Source organism: Prionailurus bengalensis, chromosome A1 (assembly GCF_016509475.1).
Source record: "Prionailurus bengalensis isolate Pbe53 chromosome A1, Fcat_Pben_1.1_paternal_pri, whole genome shotgun sequence".
Lineage (NCBI taxonomy): Eukaryota > Metazoa > Chordata > Mammalia > Carnivora > Felidae > Prionailurus > Prionailurus bengalensis.
This window is the reverse complement of record NC_057343.1, coordinates 137,061,673-137,082,359: the sequence shown is the minus strand read 5'-3', so window position 1 is coordinate 137,082,359 and position 20,687 is coordinate 137,061,673. Positions and strand designations below refer to the sequence as shown.

The 20,687-nt window shown below is 41.4% G+C and overlaps 1 protein-coding gene across 1 annotated transcript in view; it reads right to left on the bottom strand.

Annotated features, from left to right (window-relative positions):
• The window catches only part of MCCC2 (methylcrotonyl-CoA carboxylase subunit 2), a 70,721-nt gene that overhangs the window by 34,014 nt on the left and 16,020 nt on the right, over nt 1-20,687 (bottom strand). Inside the window, exons 5-6 of the mRNA XM_043587552.1 lie at nt 13,424-13,551; nt 11,607-11,719 (exon numbers count right to left, since the gene is read on the bottom strand). Coding sequence (XP_043443487.1) covers nt 11,607-11,719; nt 13,424-13,551 — 241 coding nt within the window. The remainder of the gene's footprint in view (nt 1-11,606; nt 11,720-13,423; nt 13,552-20,687) is intronic.

Sequence of the window (20,687 nt, the reverse complement as noted above, 5' to 3'; positions counted from 1 at the left end):
GGTTTTTTCCAAAGCATTTCCAAAGCCAAGGAAACCAACAATCCACTTCTCTTGCACGAACTGATAATGGCCTCCACCGATCCCTAACTCTTGGTATCCACGTCCTATATAATCTGGTAACATGCTTCTAATACATAGATTATAGCAAGTGTCACTCCTGTGATCAAGTTATGAGAAACTCTGTCTTCCACCTTGCTGGCTCCCTCTCTTGCCCACCTGCCTGTTCACCCTAATGCATCTAGCTGACATGTGGTAACTTACTCTATACGGATGCCCACTTGGGAAGGAACCTAGACATGCTTCTGGGCAACAACTTACAAGAAAATGAGTGAGACCTGCAGAGAACTGAATCATGCCAACAACCACGTGAGCAAGCCGGGGCAGACCCTTACTAATGGAGACTGAAGAGGACTGCAGCCACATGAGACCCAGAGCTAGGGGATCCGGCTCAGCTGTGCTCAGAGTTGTGCCCCAGAGCAACTGTGAGGTAAAAAATGGTGCTTTCAACTACCAAGTTTTGGGGTACTCTGTTCTGCAGCAATGGATAACTATCACAGAGATCAAACAGCATCTAAAGTAACTACAACTGAAGCACATCTGAAGCCTTGGGACGGTCTTTGCTTAGAAGTACTTTGCTGTTGGTGCACCTGGGTGGCTCAGTCGGTTGAGCGTCTGACTTGAGCTCAGGTCATGATCTCACAGTTCATGAGTTCGAGCCCCACATAGGGCTCTATGCTGACAGGTCAGAACCTGGAGCCTGCTTCAGACCCTGTGTCTCCCTCTCTCTCTGCCCCCCCCCCCCAACTTGTGCTCTGTCTCTGCCTCTCAAACATGAATAAACTTCAGCTCAGGTCATGAGTTCGAGCCCCCCATCAGGCTCTGGGCTGACCAGTCAGAGCCTGGAGTCTGCTTCAGATTCTGTCTCCCTCTCTCTCTGCCCCTCCCCCACCCACACTCTGTCTCTGCCTCTCAAACATGAATAAACATCAAAAACAAAACAAAAAAAAAACAGAAAATACTTAAAAAAAAAAAAGTTATTTCTTGTTGCTGCCCTTCAGTAAACCATTCCCCTATTGCAGAAATGGGAGACAGTCCATAAACAGAATGCTGTACCATCCCAGAGTGTAATGAAAAACCAAAAGACATGGGTAAACATTGAAACCATTTTGCTAAATGAAAGAAACCACTTATTATATAATCCCTTTCAAATGAAATGAATAATAGGCAAATCATAGAGTCAGATGAGTGCTTGCGAGGGGCTGGAGAGACTGGATTGAAATAAGCAGTGACTGTTAATGGATATGGCATTTCCTCCTGGAGTGATGAAAATGTACTAGAATTGCCTCAACTTGAGGAATATCCTAAAAACCACTGAACTGTACATATTAAATGGGTGAATTGTATGGTATGTGAATTAGATCTTAATAAAGCTATTATAAAATTTTTAAAAAAAGAGCTGGAATTATTAAGTATATAAGAATCAAAATTCTCAAATTTTATCAATAAGAAACAGGCTAGGGGTGCCTGGGTAGGTCAGTCGGTTAAGTGTCCCACTCTTGGTTTCAGCTCAGGTCATGATCTCATGGTTTGTGGGTTTGAGCCCCATGTTGGGCTCTGTGCCAACAGTGTAGAGCCTTCTTGTGATCTTCTCTCTCTCTCTCCCTCTCTGCTCCTCCCCTGCTCACATGCTCTCTTTCTCTCTCAAAATAAATAAATGTAAAAAAAAAAAAAAAGAAACAGGCCACGCTAGTCACAAGTATCTCATAGACATTAAACTTAGCATCTTTAAGCAAATTCTGATAAAAGAAAAATTAAATAAAAGAACCTAGATTAGAGAAGTCACCACCGTCGCAGAATCTCCTCTTCTCATCATTTAATTCTAAGCCATTCGCTTACTTGCAGAACAGGGTGAATGTCCATCAAAAAGAGCCCTGCCACTGCGTCTGCTCCTTCTTCTCACAAAGCACAGGAACCCCAGGGCCAAACAGCTCTAATGGCTTTCCCTGTCCCAAAGCATTTGTCTGTGGTACAACAACGATCTCACGCTGCCCATGCTGGACAAATGATGTAGACCCCAAGGAAGAAAATTCTGCTGCTTTCTCTATTAAGAGGACATTAAAAGGGCATAAGTAAGATGTGTGAACATAACGTATACTGAGCACACTCAGGGTATAGGCTTGTGTTGGGGGCACAACACATGCACCAAATCAGGGGAGACATTAGAGTGACTCTCATGTGCATCAGAACACAGGACAACTCCCAAGAACTCCATTGAGAGGCTACAGTCCACCCAGTCACCCATGAGGTGGGCTTCCTGCAATGTGGACAAGCCAAGAGGTCTCTCCCACAGGGTGAGGAGGTCCATGGTGACTCAAGACTTAAATCAAGACCAAGAAAGCAGCAAGAAGGCTAAGAAGGATATGTAACTGACTATAACACTGCCTGCCATCACTACCAGAGAAGCCACAAGCAGAAATTTTGAGTAACAGGAAATGAGATGCAGGGTGCCTGGGTGGCTTAGTCAGTTGAGTACCTGACTCTTGATCTCAGCTCAGGTCTTGATCTCAGGATTGTGAGTTCAAGCCTCATGTTGGGCTCTATGCTGGGCATAAAGCCTACTTAAAAAATAAAAAATAGGGCGCTGGGTGGCTCAGCTGGTAAAGCATCCAACTCTTGATTTTGGCTCAGGTCACGGTTCATGAATTCAAGCCCCACATCGGAGTCAGCGCTGGTGGCAAGAGCGTGCTTGGGCTTCTCTCTCTCTCCCTCTTTCTCTGCCCCTCCCCACTTGTGTTCTGTCTCTCTCTCTCTCTCTCTCTCTCTCTCTCTCTCCTCCCCTCTCTCAAAATAAACTTAAAAAAGTAGAAATAAAATAAATAAAATAAATAAAAAATAAAAAACTCTTTTAAAAAAGGAAATGAGATTCTCCAAAACAGAAGTAAGAGTCTGCAAAAACTTCAGACAAAATTTCATTACCCTCCAGGTCTTGCCTAAACAAAGAGAGACTGGTTCTCATTGCACCAAAACCAAATTACATATTGTAGGTCAGCAGTCTGCCCTACAGAAAGGGTCTCTGAGAGAGAGTCAAGAGGTTTTATACCTAATTCTGAAAAGCTGTGTGAACTCTAGACCTCCATCCTTCCACTGAGAAATTACAGAAGACTACCCAGTTCAAAGGTACACGGTGATAAATGTAATATAACTTACAGGGGGGAAACGTTTCAGTTGCTTGATGGAAAAGCCATTAAAAGTATAATATGTTTTTAAATTTCTCTTCTTTTTCAATTTCAAGTTAATGTGGAAAGCAAATACTGCCTATATCACATTGTTTTCTTCCTCTACCTACAGAGCCTCCATTTAAAAAATAAAAGTCACATGATACTCTATATGGAAAACCCAAAAGATTCCACCAAAAAACTGCTAGAACTGATTCATAAATTCAGCAAAGTTGCAGAATATAAAATCAATGCACAGAAATCGGTTGCATTTCTGTACACCAACTATGAGGCAACAGAAAAATAAATCAAGCAATCGATCCCATTTACAGTTGCACCAAAAACCATAAAATACCTAGGAATAAATCTAACCAAAGAGGTGACAAATCTATACACTGAAAACTATAGAAAGCTTATGAAAGAAATTGAAGAAGACACAAGAAAATGGAAAAGATTCCATTCTCCTGGATAGGAAGAACAAATATTGTTAAAATGTCAATACAACCCAAAGCAATCTACATATTCAATGCAATCCCTATCAAAATAACACCAGCATTCTTCACAGAGCTAGAACAAATAATCCTAAAATTTGTATGGAACCAGAAAAGACCCCAAATAGCTAAAACAATCTTGAAAAAGAAAACCAAAGCAGGAGGCATCACAATCCCAGACTTCAAGCTATACTACAAAGCTGTAATCATCAAGACAGTATGGTACTGTCACAAGAACAGACACTCAAATCAATGGAATAGAACAGAGAACCCAGAAATGGACCCACAAACATATGGGCAACTAATCTTTGACAAAGCAGGAAAGACTATCCGATGGAATAAAGACAGTCTCTTCAGCAAGTGGTACTGGGAAAACTGGACAGTGACATGCAGAAGAATGGACCTGGGCCACTTTCTTACACCATACACAAAAATAAACTCAAAATGGATGAAAAACCTCAATGTAAGACAGGAAGTAAAAAAATCCCCGAGGAGAAAACAGGCAAAAACCTCTTTGATCTTGGCCACAGCAACTTCTTACTCAATACGTCTCTGGAGGCAACAGAAACAAAAGCAAAAATGAACTATTGGGACCTTATCAAAATAAAAAGCTTCTGCACAGTGAAGGAAACAATCACCAAAACTAAAAGGCAGCTGACAGAATGAAAGAAGATATTTGCAAATGATACATCAGATAACGGGTTAGTATCCAAAATCTACAAAGAACTTATCAAACTCAACACCCAAAAAGCAAATAATCCAGTGAAGAAATGGGCAAAAGACATGAATAGACACTTCTCCAAAGACATCCGGAGGGCCGACACATGAAAAAATGCTCCCTCCACATCAGTCATCATCAGGGAAATACAAATCAAAACCACAATGAGATATACCACCTCACACCTGTCAGAATGGCTAACATTAACAACTCGGGCAATAACAGATGTTGGCGAGGGTGTGGAAAAAGAGGATCTCTTTTGCATTGTTGGTAGGAATGAAAGCTAGTACAGCCACTCTGGAAAACAGTATGGAGGTTCCTCAAAAAACTAAAAATAGAACTACCCTACGATCCAGCAATTGCACTACTAGGTATTTATCCAGGGATACAGGTGTGCTGTTTCGAAGGGACACAGGCACCCCCAATGTTTATAGCAGCACTATCAACAATAGCAAAAGTATGGAAATAACCCAAATGTCCATTGATGGATGAATGGATAAAGAAGATATGGTATATATACACCTACATACACACAATGGAGTATTACGCGGCAGTCAAAAAGAATGAAATCTTTAAAATTAAAAAAGATACAACAACAACAACAAAAAAGAATGAAATCTTGCCATTTGCAACTACGTGGATGGAATTGGAGGGTATCATGCTAAGCAAAATTAGAGAAAGACAAATATCATATGACTTCACTCATATGAGGACTTTAAGAGATAAAACAGATGAACATAAGGTAAGGGAAACAAAAATAATATAAAAACAGGGAGGGGGACAAAACATAAGAGACTCTTAAATATGGAGCACAAACAGACGGTTCCTGGGGGGTTATGGGAGGGGGGATGGGGTAAATGGGTAAGGGGCATTAAGGAATCTTCTCCTGAAATCATTGTTGCACTATATGCTAATTAATTTGGATGTAAATTAAAAAAAAAAAATTTTTTTTTAAAAGTCACAAAATTCACCTATCAGTTCATTAGCTCTCCAAAATTTAAATCACAATCAATTATACTGACCGATCACACCACTGATTCTAGAGTACTCATGCTTATCTGTGCTAAATAGATAGGATAAAATGTGCACAGAAAACAAAAAGTCCACCTTATCCAGAATATCCTGTTTCTTCCTTTTTATCAGCCTCAAAGCAATCAGTGATTTTGTTCCCTAGGCCCTACTTGACAACATGGACAAGGTGAAATGCATTTTTGAAATAATGGGCAGCCCTTGGGGCACCTGGGTGGCTCGGTGGGTTATGAATCTGACTTTGGCTCAGGTCATGACCTCATGGTTTGTGGATTCAAGTCCCACATCAGGCTCTGCACTGACAGTTCATAGCCTAGAGGCTGCTTCAGGTTCTGTGTCTCCCTCTCTCATGCCCCTACCCCACTCACGCTCTCTTTCTCTCTCTCAAAAATAAACATGAAAAAATAAAAATAAAAAAATAAAATAATGGGCACTCTTTCTGCCCATGGGTCTTATCCGTGTGCTTTAATAAAACCGCCTTTCGGGTGCCTGGGTGGTTCAGTTGGTTAAGCGTCCAACTTTGGCTCAGGTCATGATCTCATAGTTCATGGGTTCGAGCCTCGCATTGGGCTCTGTGCTGACAGCTCGGAGCCTGTAGCCTGCTTCAGATTCTGGGTCTCCTCTCTCTCTCTGCCCCTCCCCCGCTCATGCTCTGTCTCTCTCTCTCAAAAATCAATAAACGTTAAAAAAATATTTTTAATAAATAAATAAATATTTAAAAAATAATAAAACCAACTTTTCTGAATGGAAAAAAAAATGATATACGGTGCCTGTCTTAACTAACTCCCTCAAAACAATTACCATGATCTAAAGCAAAGAAAATAAATTTCAAAAATAATGAGCTAAGCCAAGAGGGTGGAAGTGGGGACAGGGAAGGAGAGAAGGAAGCAGGGACTCCTGAAATAATTTTAAGTACATCTCCAAAAGAAGAACAAACAGGCAGACACGCGAAGGAAAAACAGGAGCTGCACCTCCACATGGCTAGGTGAATAACGACTATTTCAGAAGAAATACACTGTTAGTCACAGTGGAAACATTTTGTTCCTGGTGCACTAAAGGATGACAGTCAAACAGGATGATGCAGCCGGGCAAAGATCCAGCTAGACCAGACCACCACTAAGTTTTAAATTATTTTAAATTTTTTTTTTTTTTTTTGACAGAGAGACACGTGAGCAGGGGACAGAGGCAGAGGGAGAAAGAATGTTAAGCAGGCTGTATGCTTACCATGGAGCCCAAGGCAGGGCTTGATCCCACGATCATGACCTGAGCCAATATCAAGAGTAGGACGCTCAACCCACGAAGCCACCCAGGCACCCCGTCCACTAATTTTAAAAATTAATGCTAATGTGAGACCTAAGAAAACAAAGATCCCACTTCTGAACAGAATTATATGCCTCACACTTCAAAAGCCAGCAACGTGGAGCCACAATACAGAAAATAACAGAAGCAATGTTTCCAAGATCATCAAGACATCAGGCATGGGTTTAGAGAAAGCCCAGGTGAGGTATCCTCAGGACATGAGACTCCAAGTAAGACCACCAGACACCTGTATGCCAAGTCTTTAAACTTCAAAAACAAAAAAAACAAGTTCTAAAATACACCAGAAAGGAGGGAAAGATGACAAGAGAATACAGATGTGGGTAGGTGTCTTATATAACTGCCTTTTCTCCTTGAGAGCAAAAACAAAAATTTTAAACCTTCCAGGTTGGTAAAAATCTGTCCACATTTTTACCACTGCAAAGATACAGGAAATAACAGAGATATGATTGTCAAGAGACATGTATCTTAGAAATAAGTGGATAAGTGGACCTATAATGGGCAAGGTTAATAACATTAAATAAAAACCAACATTGGGGAGGAAAGAAGGAACTGAACAAATAAAGAAGCTAGAGTTCCCTATCAAAATGCACATGTAACATAACTGGAGTTAAACAAGTGATTGCTTCATGTAATAAAGTATATGGATAAAAATTTTTAAAAAATAAAGTATAAGAACTTGTTTTTATCCATCCAAGCCAAGGCCTCAGTAAATAATAAAACATACATTAAAATGTAAGATATACTCAGTACATCAGCTATCACTTGAAGAGTCATAAAGAGTTTCACTCTTTTTTTTTTTTTTAACGTTTATTTATTTTTTAGACAGAGAGAGGCAGAGTACAAGCAGGGGAGGAACAGGGAGAGAGGGAGACACAGAATCCGAAGAAGGCACCAGGCTCTGAGCTGTCAGCACACAGCACAATGCAGGGCTCGAACTCATGAACCATGAGATCATGACCTTAGCTGACGTCGGGACGCTTAACCACTGAGCCACTCAGGCACCCCAAGAGTTTCACTTTTTAAATAAATATTGACTAAGTACCTTCTCAGGGAAATGTGTGAGGATATAAAGATTTATCTGATGGTGTCTCTTATCTCAAGAGGCTTAGAGTCTAGTGAGGGAAATTAGGATATATCTAGATAAAAGGAATAAACGTCATTATTAAGGTATAGCTCAAAAAGCAGCTTCCTGCAAGAGATGGCATCTGAAATGCATTTGGAAAATGGACTGGAGACTTAGACTGCAAGGAATGGGGAAGAGAGGGCCCGGCATGGACCTGAGCAGTCATGAAAGGCCATGGTACATATGAAGAACAGTGAGTGGTTCAGACTGACAGTGGGCAGTAAGGCCAGAACATAAGATCGGAACTAGACCACAAGGGGTCTTACGTACCAGGCTAATAAGTCTGAAGTCTGTTTTGTATAAATTATGGTTTTGAGCCAGGAACCAGATAAAGAGTAATGCTACAGTAACATGTACAGTAGACAGAAAAGGAAAGACTAGGTAGTCAGGAACACAAGACAGGTGAAGCTAGTGCCACACTCTAAGTAGTAATGTAGGCCCGAACTACCCATGGTGATGGCAGTAGGAATGGAGCTGAGAGGGCCAATCCAAAGATAAAAATCGACAGGTCTTTGTCAAAGGTTTATTATGTATTGATTATCTGTCCAGCACCAGAGGAGCTCCTGGGGATACAAAGATGAGAAATATATAGACAGACAGATTTATATATCTATATATAGATACACACACACACACACACACACACACACATTTTTTTTTTTTTTTTACCAAAATGATCAGGTAGAGGCAGGTAGGGGAAAAAGCAGGCAAGAGTCAAGGATGACACCAAGGTTTCAATCCTAGGGAAAAGCTCAAGAAGGAAGTACTATCAAGAGCAAACAGGGACACGGGTGAAAGAACCATCAGTAGAGAAGTGAATGTGCTCAATGTCTAGCTGGAGCCCCTAAGTACCAAAGGGAAATCCACAAAGACAGCAGAACCTCCCAAGGTGCAGAGAGAGGTCAGGAAAGATCACGGATATGAAAGGGATGTCATGAGAGTTTATGAAACCATTAAGGACAAGTTCCTGGGTGGAGAGGATTAAACGGAGAGCCTGGGGGAATACAGAAAGCCAGTGGCACAAAGTCTAAGGAAGATTTCAGGAAAGGGAACAAAAGAGGTCATGTGGAGTAAGAATCTGGTCTCTAGGGGTGCCTGGGTGGCTCAGTCAGTTGAGGGTCCGACTTCAGCTCAGGTCATGATCTCACGGTCCGTGAGTACGAGCCCTGCGTCTGGCTTTGTGCTGACAGCTCGGAGCCTGGAGCCTGTTTTGGATTCTGTGTCTCCCTCTCTCTCTGCCCCTCCCCCGTTCATGCTCTCTGTCTCAAAAATAAATAAACATTAAAAAAAAAAAGAGGGGGCGCCTGGGTGGCGCAGTCGGTTAAGCATCCGACTTCAGCCAGGTCACGATCTCACGGTCTGGGAGTTCGAGCCCCGCGTCAGGCTCTGGGCTGATGGCTCAGAGCCTGGAGCCTGTTTCCGATTCTGTGTCTCCCTCTCTCTCTGCCCCACCCCCCCGTTCATGCTCTGTCTCTCTCTGTCCCAAAAATAAATAAACGTTGAAAAAAAAAAAAAAAAAGAATCTGGTCTCTAGGAGGCTAGTAGGACCTCCAAAGGCAGTAGGTTTTATGGAGTGAGCAGTCAGGAACAAAGGTCCTAGGTCAGGTTTTAAGAAGTCTGCTGATCCAGGGAAGGAGGGAAGCTTCAGGGAACAGAAGAAGCTAGCAAAGGTCCTTTTCTTTTGTCATGGCTTTTGGTGCTTTTTCTTTTTCCTTTAAAAACAGAGGAAGTTGGGGCGCCTGGGTGGCGCAGTCGGTTAAGCGTCCGACCTCAGCCAGGTCACGATCTCGCGGTCCGTGAGTTCGAGCCCCGCGTCAGGCTCTGGGCTGATGGCTCAGAGCCTGGAGCCTGTTTCCGATTCTGTGTCTCCCTCTCTCTCTGCCCCTCCCCCGTTCATGCTCTGTCTCTCTCTGTCCCAAAAATAAATAAACGTTGAAAAAAAAAAAATAAATGGGGCGCCTGGGTGGCGCAGTCGGTTAAGCGTCCGACTTCAGCCAGGTCACGATCTCGCGGTCCGTGAGTTCGAGCCCCACGTCAGGCTCTGGGCTGATGGCTCAGAGCCTGGAGCCTGTTTCCGATTCTGTGTCTCCCTCTCTCTCTGCCCCTCCCCCATTCATGCTCTGTCTCTCTCTGTCCCAAAAATAAATAAACGTTGAAAAAAATAAATAAATAAATAAAAATAAAAAAAAAAAAAAGAAAAAAAAATAAATAAATAAAAATTAAAAAAAGAAAAAAAAACAGAGGAAGTTGGGACACATGGGGTGGCTCAGTCAGTTAAGCATCGGACCCTTGATTTCAGCTCAGGTGGTGATCTCACAGTTGGTGGGTTCAATCCCCTCTGCACTGACAGTGCAGAGCCTGGTTGGGATTCTCTGTCTCCCTCTCTCTCTGCCCCTCCCCACTTACAATCTCAATCTCTCTCTCTCTCTCTCAAAAGAAATAAATAAAACAAAAAAATGCAGAAGAAGTCAACACAGTTATTGACTGTGAGAAAAAAAAAGTGGATGAGAAAATATTAGAGTAAGAGAGAGAAGAGGAACAAATGATGAGGCACAAAGGAGGGGTTGGCATTAGGATTATAAATGAAAAGCTTAGCCCTGGAGAGGAAGAGGGACAACTGTTTCTAGGATAAAAGAAGGCAAAGTCACAATGTTTTTAGTACAAGAGTGCTCGCACACAGCCTGACTTCTTCAGTTAAGTATGAAGCAACAGCTACAGTGCAGACATCGGGTTTAGGGCTCATTTACTGGGGAAAAGATCAGAATAGGGACTATGGAAACTAGTACACAAGAGAAATTGGAAATTTTCCTCAAATTCCAAGAGGTTTCTAAGAAAAGAGGTAAATCTTTACCCTGAACTTCCTACTGGAGTAAAACAGAGAAAAGAAATGCTAAGAGAAGTGGCTCAAAGAAATACTGATGTTAAGATTTTTAAGAAACTAAAATAGGAAAAAGGAAAGCATTCAAATGCCCTTTAGACACTTCAGATTTTTTAATCATAGGCAGGTACTACTTACTCAAAAATATATGGACACTTTTAATTTTAAAAAGACATTTTTTTTAAGGTTTATTTATTTATTTTGAGACAGAGAGCGAGCAGGGGAGGGACAGAGACACAGGGGAGACAGAAAATCCCAAGTAGGCTCCACAATGTCAAAATGCAGCCCGAAGCGGGGTTCAAACTCACAAACCATGTCTCCTCATTCAGACACCAGAAATGTCTCAAAGTGTAGTCCTAAAAAAGCAACTACTGGGGCATCTGGGTGGCTCAGTCGGTTAATCGTCGAACTTCGGCTCTGGTCATGATCTCACAGTTTGTGGGTTTGAGCCCCGCATCAGGCTCTGTGCTAGCAGCTCAGAGCCTAGAGCCTGCTTCGGATTCTGTGTCTCCCTCCCTCTCTCTCTGTCCCTCCCCTGCTCATGCTCTGTCTCTCAAAAATAAAAAAATGTAAAAAAATTTAAAAATTAAAAAAACCCAATTACACAGTGTCCTTTCTTTTGACAAACTCTTTTCCTTTAGTGAAACAGCCTTTATTAAAACATAAAAGCATGCCCATAATTAAGAGAATAATCTGACCTTAAGGCACTTTCTGTGGGGGGAAAAAAAATCTACATTCTGTGTTAAATTCTGTTTTAAATCACCTCAGGCTATCTAGCTGGCAAAGGCATTTGGAGCAAAAAAAACAATACCTTTCATTAATGAGAAGTTACCTGTGCAATATTTTGAGAAGACATAATTGCCTGATTATAGAATATACGGCCAAAGTGATCTCGATCTGGAAATATTTCTGCTTGCCAAGGTAAGTTTGCGCCTCCTGAATCAACTGAAGACAAGGGAAATAACAGAAATAAGTACATCTGAATGAACGAAACATGCTGTACACAGGAAGGAAGATGTGTACCGCTGACAGCAACAGTTCTTCATCACATTCACACAAAACCTGCCCTATCACCGTTCTAAACTATTCAACAGCATCTTTCTCCAGTCCCCCAACGCAGCCAAAAAATTCAGTTTTCATCAAATCCATTAGGTACTCCTCCCTGTGCAAAATTCCACTTGAAATATTTAGGACATTGTCTCCTTTGAGGACCAGCTAAAGCCCCAGAAACACCGCAAATTTTTAACCAGTTCAGCTAAAAAAAAAAAAAAAAAAAAAAAAAAGTGTCTTTCTTTCTTTTAAACCAATGCAAAGCCACATGCAGAATTCATGTGACAGTTTGTCACATAGTGTCTCTGGGACTGTTTATACTGCAGGGCTGAGTGGGGGATAAGAAGGTCAGCTGAAGCTGAATTTGGAAGAGAGCTTGGTTACTTCATATCTGTGTGATTACCGGCATGTCCTAGCCATTCTATGCTCCCTGTTCCTCACCTGTGAAATCAAAGTAACAACGGTAGCTCTCCCAGGAAGCTATTCCTGGGGTGACATGAAATAATGTATATAAAGCACTTACTTAGTTCAGCACAGAGTGAGTGCAAAAAACAATGCTGTGAAAAGTTAGCTAGTCCTATGCCCACCACTCTTGCCTACAATCATCATGTCTTTTGTTGTTATTTACTACATGACATCCTGTCTCTGGTGCATTTAAGCTTGCCCAAGATGGGGACAACATAATACTCTTTAGTCCATTACCTACAGTGTTTGGCACAGCACCTGTAAACAGTAGGGCCTCATTTGCTGTTTTCTGTATGTGCAAAACAAAGTTCACACTGTGAGTCACCCAGGTAAATGCACTTTTGCAGGGAAAAAAATCTCTAAGTCAGTACCTGTTCAAACACTTGCAAAAATGAACAATATATATATGCTGGTATTTCACCAAACTAAACCATTATCCAGGCAGTGCCAATTTTAAACTGCCTTGCTTTTTATGTTCCTTTTGAAATACCCTTAGATTTAAGTGTAATTTAATTTCAAACATAAATTTACTTTCATTAAAAATTAAATTTCTTAAATTGCATTTGCTGAAAATTATATACATACTCAAAGCATTTAAATTAGTACCTAGCACTCAAGAGATCCATAAATATTAACTATTATTTTCTCACAGTTTGAACTCATTAAGGTTAAGACAAAAAGAAAATATATAGAAGAAAAAAAATCTACACCCATGTAGAGAAAAAACTGGCATACATGAAAATACTGTCACAGGTTAGTCCTCAGTGATGTTGTTATGGGTAGTTCTTGTTCACATTTTCTTCCTGAGTTTTCAGCAAAGAGCATGCATTTCTTTTGTAATTATGGAAGAAACCAACAGTTTTTAAAAATACCCAATGATGGGGGGGTGTGGGTGGCTTAGTCAGTTAAGCCCGCCTTCGGCTCAGGTCATGATCTCCTGGCTTGGGGTTCAAGCCCCACATGGGACTCTGCTGTCAGTACAGAGACTGCTTCAAATCCTCTGTCCCACTCTCTCTGTCCCTCCCCCACACTCTGTCAAAAAAAAAAAAAAATGATGACATCATATATAACCTTGTAAATACTCTTGCATTTTACCACCTAAAAATAATTCATTTTACGACTCTTGTGACTTGCCCAAGTAGATGCAGGGGAGCCTGTTTTGCATTGCAATTTCTTGTGCCCGCAAATGCTTCTTCACAGTCACGGGATAGTAGGTCCCTCCTTTGATGGTGGCATCATTGGCAACAATTATACATTCTACTCTGAAAGACAGAAATTTCATCACAAAGAGAATAAGAGAGACTTCTTCAAAGTTAAAAGGCCAAGTACATTTCATTGTAAGACACTCCAATGCAACCTTCAACTTCTAGTACATATCACCAATGACAGTCATTACCAGATGATCTCATGATATGAAAGCAAGCTTTAATCAAAGTCCACATACTCATTTATATCATTACTTTTAACAAGTTTACAAACTCACACTTGACTTTTAAAGAGTCATCGGTTGTCTATTAGCAGTGAAAAACTAACAACCTCAGCCACATTTCATAATGGTTCTTTCAATGAAATGATCCTAGTGAAACAATAATAAAATATACACACAAAAATAATCCAAATCTCAAGGGTGAGAAATCTCTCATAATAAACCACCAAGTTTCCTTTTAGGATGGTAATTTGAAAAATGAAAACTGATCCATCAAGAGAATTTATTTTTCTTATTTTCAAAAGTTCTTAAATATTACTACCACACACTTTTCAAAAAACTAAAACAAGTTTAAAACACAGTATCTTGCTTAAAGTAACAATAGATGCAAACTATAAAATGGCATATTGAGAGCACCTGTGTGGCTCAGTTAGCTGAGTGTCTGACTTTTGATTTCTGCTCAGGTCATGATCTCAGAGTTCGTGAATTGGAGCCCCACGCCAGGCTCTGCACTGACAGTGTGAAGCCTGCTTGGGAGTCTCTCTCTCCCTCCCTCTCTCAAAATAAAATTTAAAAACCACACTTGAAAAAAGTAAAAAATAAGATAAAATAGTGTATTGAAAACATATTAAAGTGCATCATCGGTGGTGCCCTTTCTCACCAGAACCACTTAGCTGAGTGCCACGCCCATAAGGAGGACACAAAGAGCAGAGTGGTGAGTGCAGACCACCTGTAAGGGAAACTGCTCAACCCTGCCGGGAAACCAGAAGGAAACCTGAGTGAACAACAGTGGGTTCTTTAAAAACAATGTAATCTTGGGGCACCTGGGTGGCTCGGTCGGTTGAGTGTCTGACTTCGGCTCAGGTCTTGATCTCACAGTTCGTGAGTTCGAGCCCCGTGTCAGGCTCTGTGCTAACAGCTCAGAGCCTGGAGGCTGCTTCGGGTTCTGTGTCTCCCTCTCTCTCTGCCCCTCCCCCGTTCATGCTCTGCCTCTGTCTCAAAAATAAATAAACATTTAAAAAAATTAAAAAATAAAAATAAAAAATGTAATCTTGTTTATATTTCTGATTTTTTTTTTTAAGATTTTATTTTTAAGTAATCTCTACACCCAACATGGGCTTGAACTTACAACCCAAATACAAGAGCTGTACACTCCACCAATTGAGCCAGCCAGGCACTCCTATTTATGATATGTTTTAAAACCTCACTTTATATTCTCTAGAATTCTAAAAAGTGAGTCACTGAATCCCTGTTGAAAATAAAGTAAAGAACAGCAACTGAACAGCGGCCTCAGGTAGCAACGGACTGCTCGCATTAGGGTACGTGGCCAGCAGTGCTCCCCACAAGATAAAAGGGTTCCTCTCCTTAGAGCCATCTATTTTATTGATATAAAGCTTCTTTCCACATTACAGTTAGCATTTTAGAGTGGACTGCCAATTTTTCATGACTTTAGTAAACAAATTAGATTTCAAGGGAAATTTATGCTCTGGCAGGTTGTTGAGGCTATCATCTCACACCTCCAGGGTGCACTGTTCTGCCCCACCCTGGGGGTGGTGCCCTAAAAAAGCTTAAGGAGCTGTGATTCAGGAAAGGGGCCAGACTATGGAATCAGACAAGCTATGGTGAAATGTTGGCTCTGCCACTTGCTGAACATGTGACCTTGAACAAGAGACAGAGCCACAAGAGACAGAGCCACTCTCACTTGCTTATTAAAAGGTCACAAGGGCACCTGGGTGGCTAAGTCACGTTGAGCATCCAACTCTGGATTTTGGCTCAGGTCATGATCTCAGCAACAAGGAATCGAGCCCCACGTCATGCTCTGCACTGAACATGGAGCCTGCTTGGGATTCTCTCCCTCCCTCTGTCCCTCCCCAGCTCACCTGTGTATGCTGTGCGTGCTCTTTCTCTTTCACAAACAAACCAACAAACAAAAAAGGTCACAGACATGTTACGGAATAAAAAATAAAATTAGTCCACAAAAAGACTGCACTGTACATCTACTGGTTTTGTATACCCACAATCTATTATTTTGGCAACAGAACCAAACTTTCTTTCAGACACTGCCTCTTACCTAATCCATGTGGTTCAAGTGACACTGGTCCCCAAAGCCTATCTTCAAAGGTATAGAAAAGAACCAGATCCTTCTACCCCAAGTCCACAGTGTGGCTCAGCAAGGGGCGTGGGCCCCCATTTACTTTTACTCCTAAGTGACCTCAAGAAAGCTGATTTTCATATACCTCAGTTTTCTCACTTGTACGTGATAAAAAAAATTTTAAATAGGGATAACAGTAGTATCTACTTTATAAGGATAATACTCATACTTATTTCAGTGATTTAACATTCATTTAATACTTGGGGCACCTGGGTGGCTCAGTCAGTTAAGTGTCTGACTTTGGCTCAGGTCATGATCTCTCAGTTAGTGAGTTCAAGCCCCGAATTGGACTCTGTGCTGACAGCTGTGCTGACAGCTTGGAGCCTGCTTCAGATCTGTGTCTCCCTCTCTCTCTGACCCTCTCCTGCTCGTGCTCTTTCTCACTCAAGAATAAACATTAAAAAAATTTTTTTAGGGGCGCCTGGGTGGCTCAGTCGGTTGAGCGTACGACTTCGGCTCAGGTCATGATCTCACGGTCCGTGAGTTCGAGCCCCGCGTCGGGCTCTGTGCTGACAGCTCAGAGCCTGGAGCCCATTTCAGATTCTGTGTCTCCCTCTCTCTCTGCCCCTCCCCTGTTGATACTCTGTCTCTGTCTCAAAAATAAATAAACGTTAAAAAAAAATTTTTTTTTAATAAAAAAATATTCATTTAATACTTAAAGTATTCCCGGGCACATAGTGGACACTGGATAAATGTTAGCTATTGTTATTCTGGATTATCTAATTTAAGGAATTTAAGTGGGATTCTAAGAAGAGAGCTGGGCGACTGGACCCCTAACTCAAACCACAAGACAATAAGATAAACATTAAGTTCAAAAAAGTTTTCTTAAACAAATATCAGAAAAAAGGATCATTTGAACTTGAACATAAAACTTAAGTACTTAAAAAAAAGGGGGGGAGTGCTTGGACCCCAAGCCTAACCCCTTTGGGGCTCTCCTACCTCAGCTACTGACCTTACAGAACAGAAACTGGGATGTCTCTGGCTAGCTCTGCCTCTGGGTTTAGAAAGCTTGCCTGGGAATAAAACCAAAACACACCTGTGACCTGATAACACCGTCTGAGCTCCTACATCCAGCTATGTTCACACTTATCAGCTAAGAGTCAATAAATTCTTTCTTTCTTAAACCAGTTTGGGCATCTAGCATTGGCCAGAGAAAGAGTGGTGACAATATATACAACCACACTATTTATGTAAGAAAGGTGCGTGTAAATCACAATGAACTGCTACTTTACACCTAGTAAATGAGTGAAACTTTTCAGTCATAATATCTAACACTGGCACAGCTCTAGGGAAAAGGTAAGTCTTTCCTTGGCCAGACTCTCATGGAGAGGAGTCTCGTGGGGCAAAATGCATACGCTCAGTATGAAACCCTGTTGTTGATGTGCATAGAGAACGACTTGAAAGTTGGTGTCTGGTAGGATACTTCTGATTACATGGTTTAAAATGTGCAGTGGAATTAAACCAAGCTGTCTTCTGCTCCCTGTCTTTAACTACTTGAAATCACTGTAGAGTAAGGGGGATTCCACACCAAGCCCCCAAATAAAGAAAACAAAAACAGAGCATCATCCTGTAAGTGTGATACAACTTCACTATCTCATTCTGGAAATAACCACAAGAGCTATAACTTGGCCTATAAAATAACCCCTGACATCCATTCATTTATTCAACAAATATTTTTTAAGTGTGTTCTATATGCCTTGTCCTTTTCTAGAAACTAAGGACATGGAGTGAACAAGAAGGGCAAAATTCCTGATGTTACAGACCTCCCATTGTAGTGGAAAGGATCAGTTAGGGGAAGCAAAAACACACAACAAATCCGTTAGGTAATTTCTGATTATATGTGCTATGACACTGTAATAAAACAAGGTAATTCTACACACACCAATTCTTTCTGGGTTTCCAGTCCCAATGTGCGGAGGAGGGTTCACCCACATTCAACATCAAACAATTCTCGGACACTCTGCGGGGGTATTGCTGGTGTCTGAGAATTCAACTCAATTCTGACATGATCTGCTCGGAAACAGCATCATATTCCACAGGCTAAGGGTTAGTCCTACAGGACTGCTCTCCACCCCCCACTTCAGATAGCAATCATAAGCTTAGGCGGTGACCTGTGCTTCCTGACCAACCAGCTACAGACTATAGGTTCCAACGATCTCCACCTTGGGTTCTTTTAACTTGCTAGAATGCTTAACACTTAAACACTTAAGTTCACCGTTTTATCAAAGACATGATAAAAGACACAAATTAACACTCAGTGAAGAGATGCACAGGGCAAGGTATGGGGAAAGGACGGGGAGCTTCCATGTCCTCTCTTAGGTGCACCACTCTGCCCTCATCTCCACATGCTCACTGACCAGGAAGCTCCCAGTCCTCTTGGGTTTTATGTAGGCTTTACTGCCTAGTCACGACTGAGTAATTCAGTGGCCATTAGCTGATTCGATCTCCAGCCCCTCTCCCTTCCCCAAAGGTGGGGATTGGGGGAATAAGTACGGCAGAGAAGTTCCAACCCTCTAATCACACAGTTGGCTCTCTGAACAACTAGGCCCTGCCCTGGGGTGGGGTCCAAAAGCCACCTTCACTGATAGAACAAAGTTCACCATGACCACTCTCAGTACTGCCAAGGGTTTTGGGGAGCTATGAGCCAGGAACTGTGGACAAAGACCAAATACATATGAGAAGCAAATTTTGGTCATCTGAATGCCTAAATACATCTATCTACAAATCACACTATTATAGTAATACAATATTTATTATTATTAGTTACTATAGAACACATAATAAAACAAGGTAAAATATATAATAAAACAAAGTAATTGAGATGGGGCTATGTTACGGTATAATGGTGAAGGAATGGTAAAAATAACAGTAACAGCCCAAACTGATGTGTCACTTATGATGTACGAGGTGCTCTTTCAAGGCTTTAGGTATGTGAGATATCCCACTTACAGATGAGGACACAGGTACAAAAAAGTTAAGCAACTGGCCCAATGTTACCAACCAACAAGTTAAAACCAGCATTTGAGTCTAGGCAGTCTGATTCTAGAATGCACGCTCCTAAGCACTGCTCCAGGGGAAATATGAACGGAGAGCAAAAGCCAAAGAATCAGGTGAAGAACACTTGATTCAGAGAAAACGGCTTGAGTATAGGGCATATATATATATATATATATATATATATATATATATATATATGTGTGTGTGTGTGTGTGTGTGTTTAGCGTGTTCATGAAACAGCAAGAGCAGGATGGCCACAGTGATAGAGGTACAAAGGTAAGGTGAGGAAAGCAGGCAGGGACTGTTTCTTACAGGACCTAATAAGCCATGTAAAATATGTGAATTTGCCAGAGAAAAGGACTACGGCTCAATTATTCATCAGCCAGTTACTATTTCAGGCAAGGAATCCTTGATTCTAAGCTGGTTTATAAATAAAATTCCATACAAGTCTCCTCATTAAATTTCTTGGGGTCTACTTCAGAAGGTATCACAGAGCCTAGATCAATAGATGCAGCACTACTCAAAAATATGTAAGAAAGCAATAAAGGTATAAAAGTTTTTGGGGCGCCTGGGTGGCTCAGTCGGTTGAGCGGCCGACTTTGGCTCAGGTCATGATCTCACAGTCTGTGAGTTCGAGCCCCGCGCCGGACTCTGTGCTGACGGCTCAGAGCCTGGAGCCTGTTTTGGATTCTGTGTCTCCCTCTCTCTGACCCTCCCCTGTTCATGCTCTGTCTCTCCCTGTCTCAAAAATAAATAAAAATGTTAAAAAAAAAAAAAGTTTTTAATGACCGTATGAATGGATTTGGCTCTGAAAAGCTCCAGGCTGAAGCTACCAATGACCTTGCTGCAGGGAACAGAGCTTCTACTCTCATCTACACGAGTCTGTCTACTCTCAGGGGCAAAAGTACACTTGTATTATGCATCTCTTAAGGAAAAGAGGTGTTTCTCTTCCCTTTCTTGTTTCTTTCTCTTCTTCCATGACAACCCTCTACAGTAGATTATTCCATTTTATAATGAATCATATTATCTTGGGGCGCCTGGGTGGCTCAGTTGATTGAGTATCCGACTCCTGCTCAGGTCATAATCTCGTGGTTCATGAGTTCAAGCCCCGTGTCGGGCTCCGTGTTGACAGCTCGGAGCCTGAAGCCTGCTTCAGATTCTGTGTCTCCCTCTCTCTCTATCCCTTCCCCACTCACATTCTCACTGTGTCTCAAAAATAAATAAACATTAAAAAAAAATTTATAATGAATCATATTTTCCAGATGTGAAAACCAAGGCACTGAGTGGTCAAGCAATTTGCTAAAGGTCAAACAGCTACAAAATGCTAAAGCCAGGATTCTAATGGAGGCTGACAACTCCTGAACCCACACAACTTTTAAGTGTAATTCAATTTCCTTCCAAGCTGAAAACTTGATAAAGTGAGAACAAGGCACAAAGAAAGAAAACGAAAATGAAAAATATAAAAGCACAAATAATAAGATATTAATATATGCACAGGAAAGGTGAAAGAGCATGCTCTAACCTGCTGTCATTATGACTGGAGACATAATTATCAGTAACTATCCTGCTTAATTACGTATTTCATGATTATGAATTTAGTTTAACTCTGCATGAAGTTTATCCTTTTATGAAAGGTTTATTTTTAAGCGTCCCCTAAGACTACAAAAAGAAAGTGTCTCCACACTGGGTAAATATTAAGCAGACCATAACTGGCAAAGAGTGGAAGAGTTGTGGGGGTACAGGAAGGTGAAGCAACAATGGTGAATGGCTATGGCCGTACCTCCCCAGAAGGCACGAATTATGGGGAGAAGGTGGGAGAACAC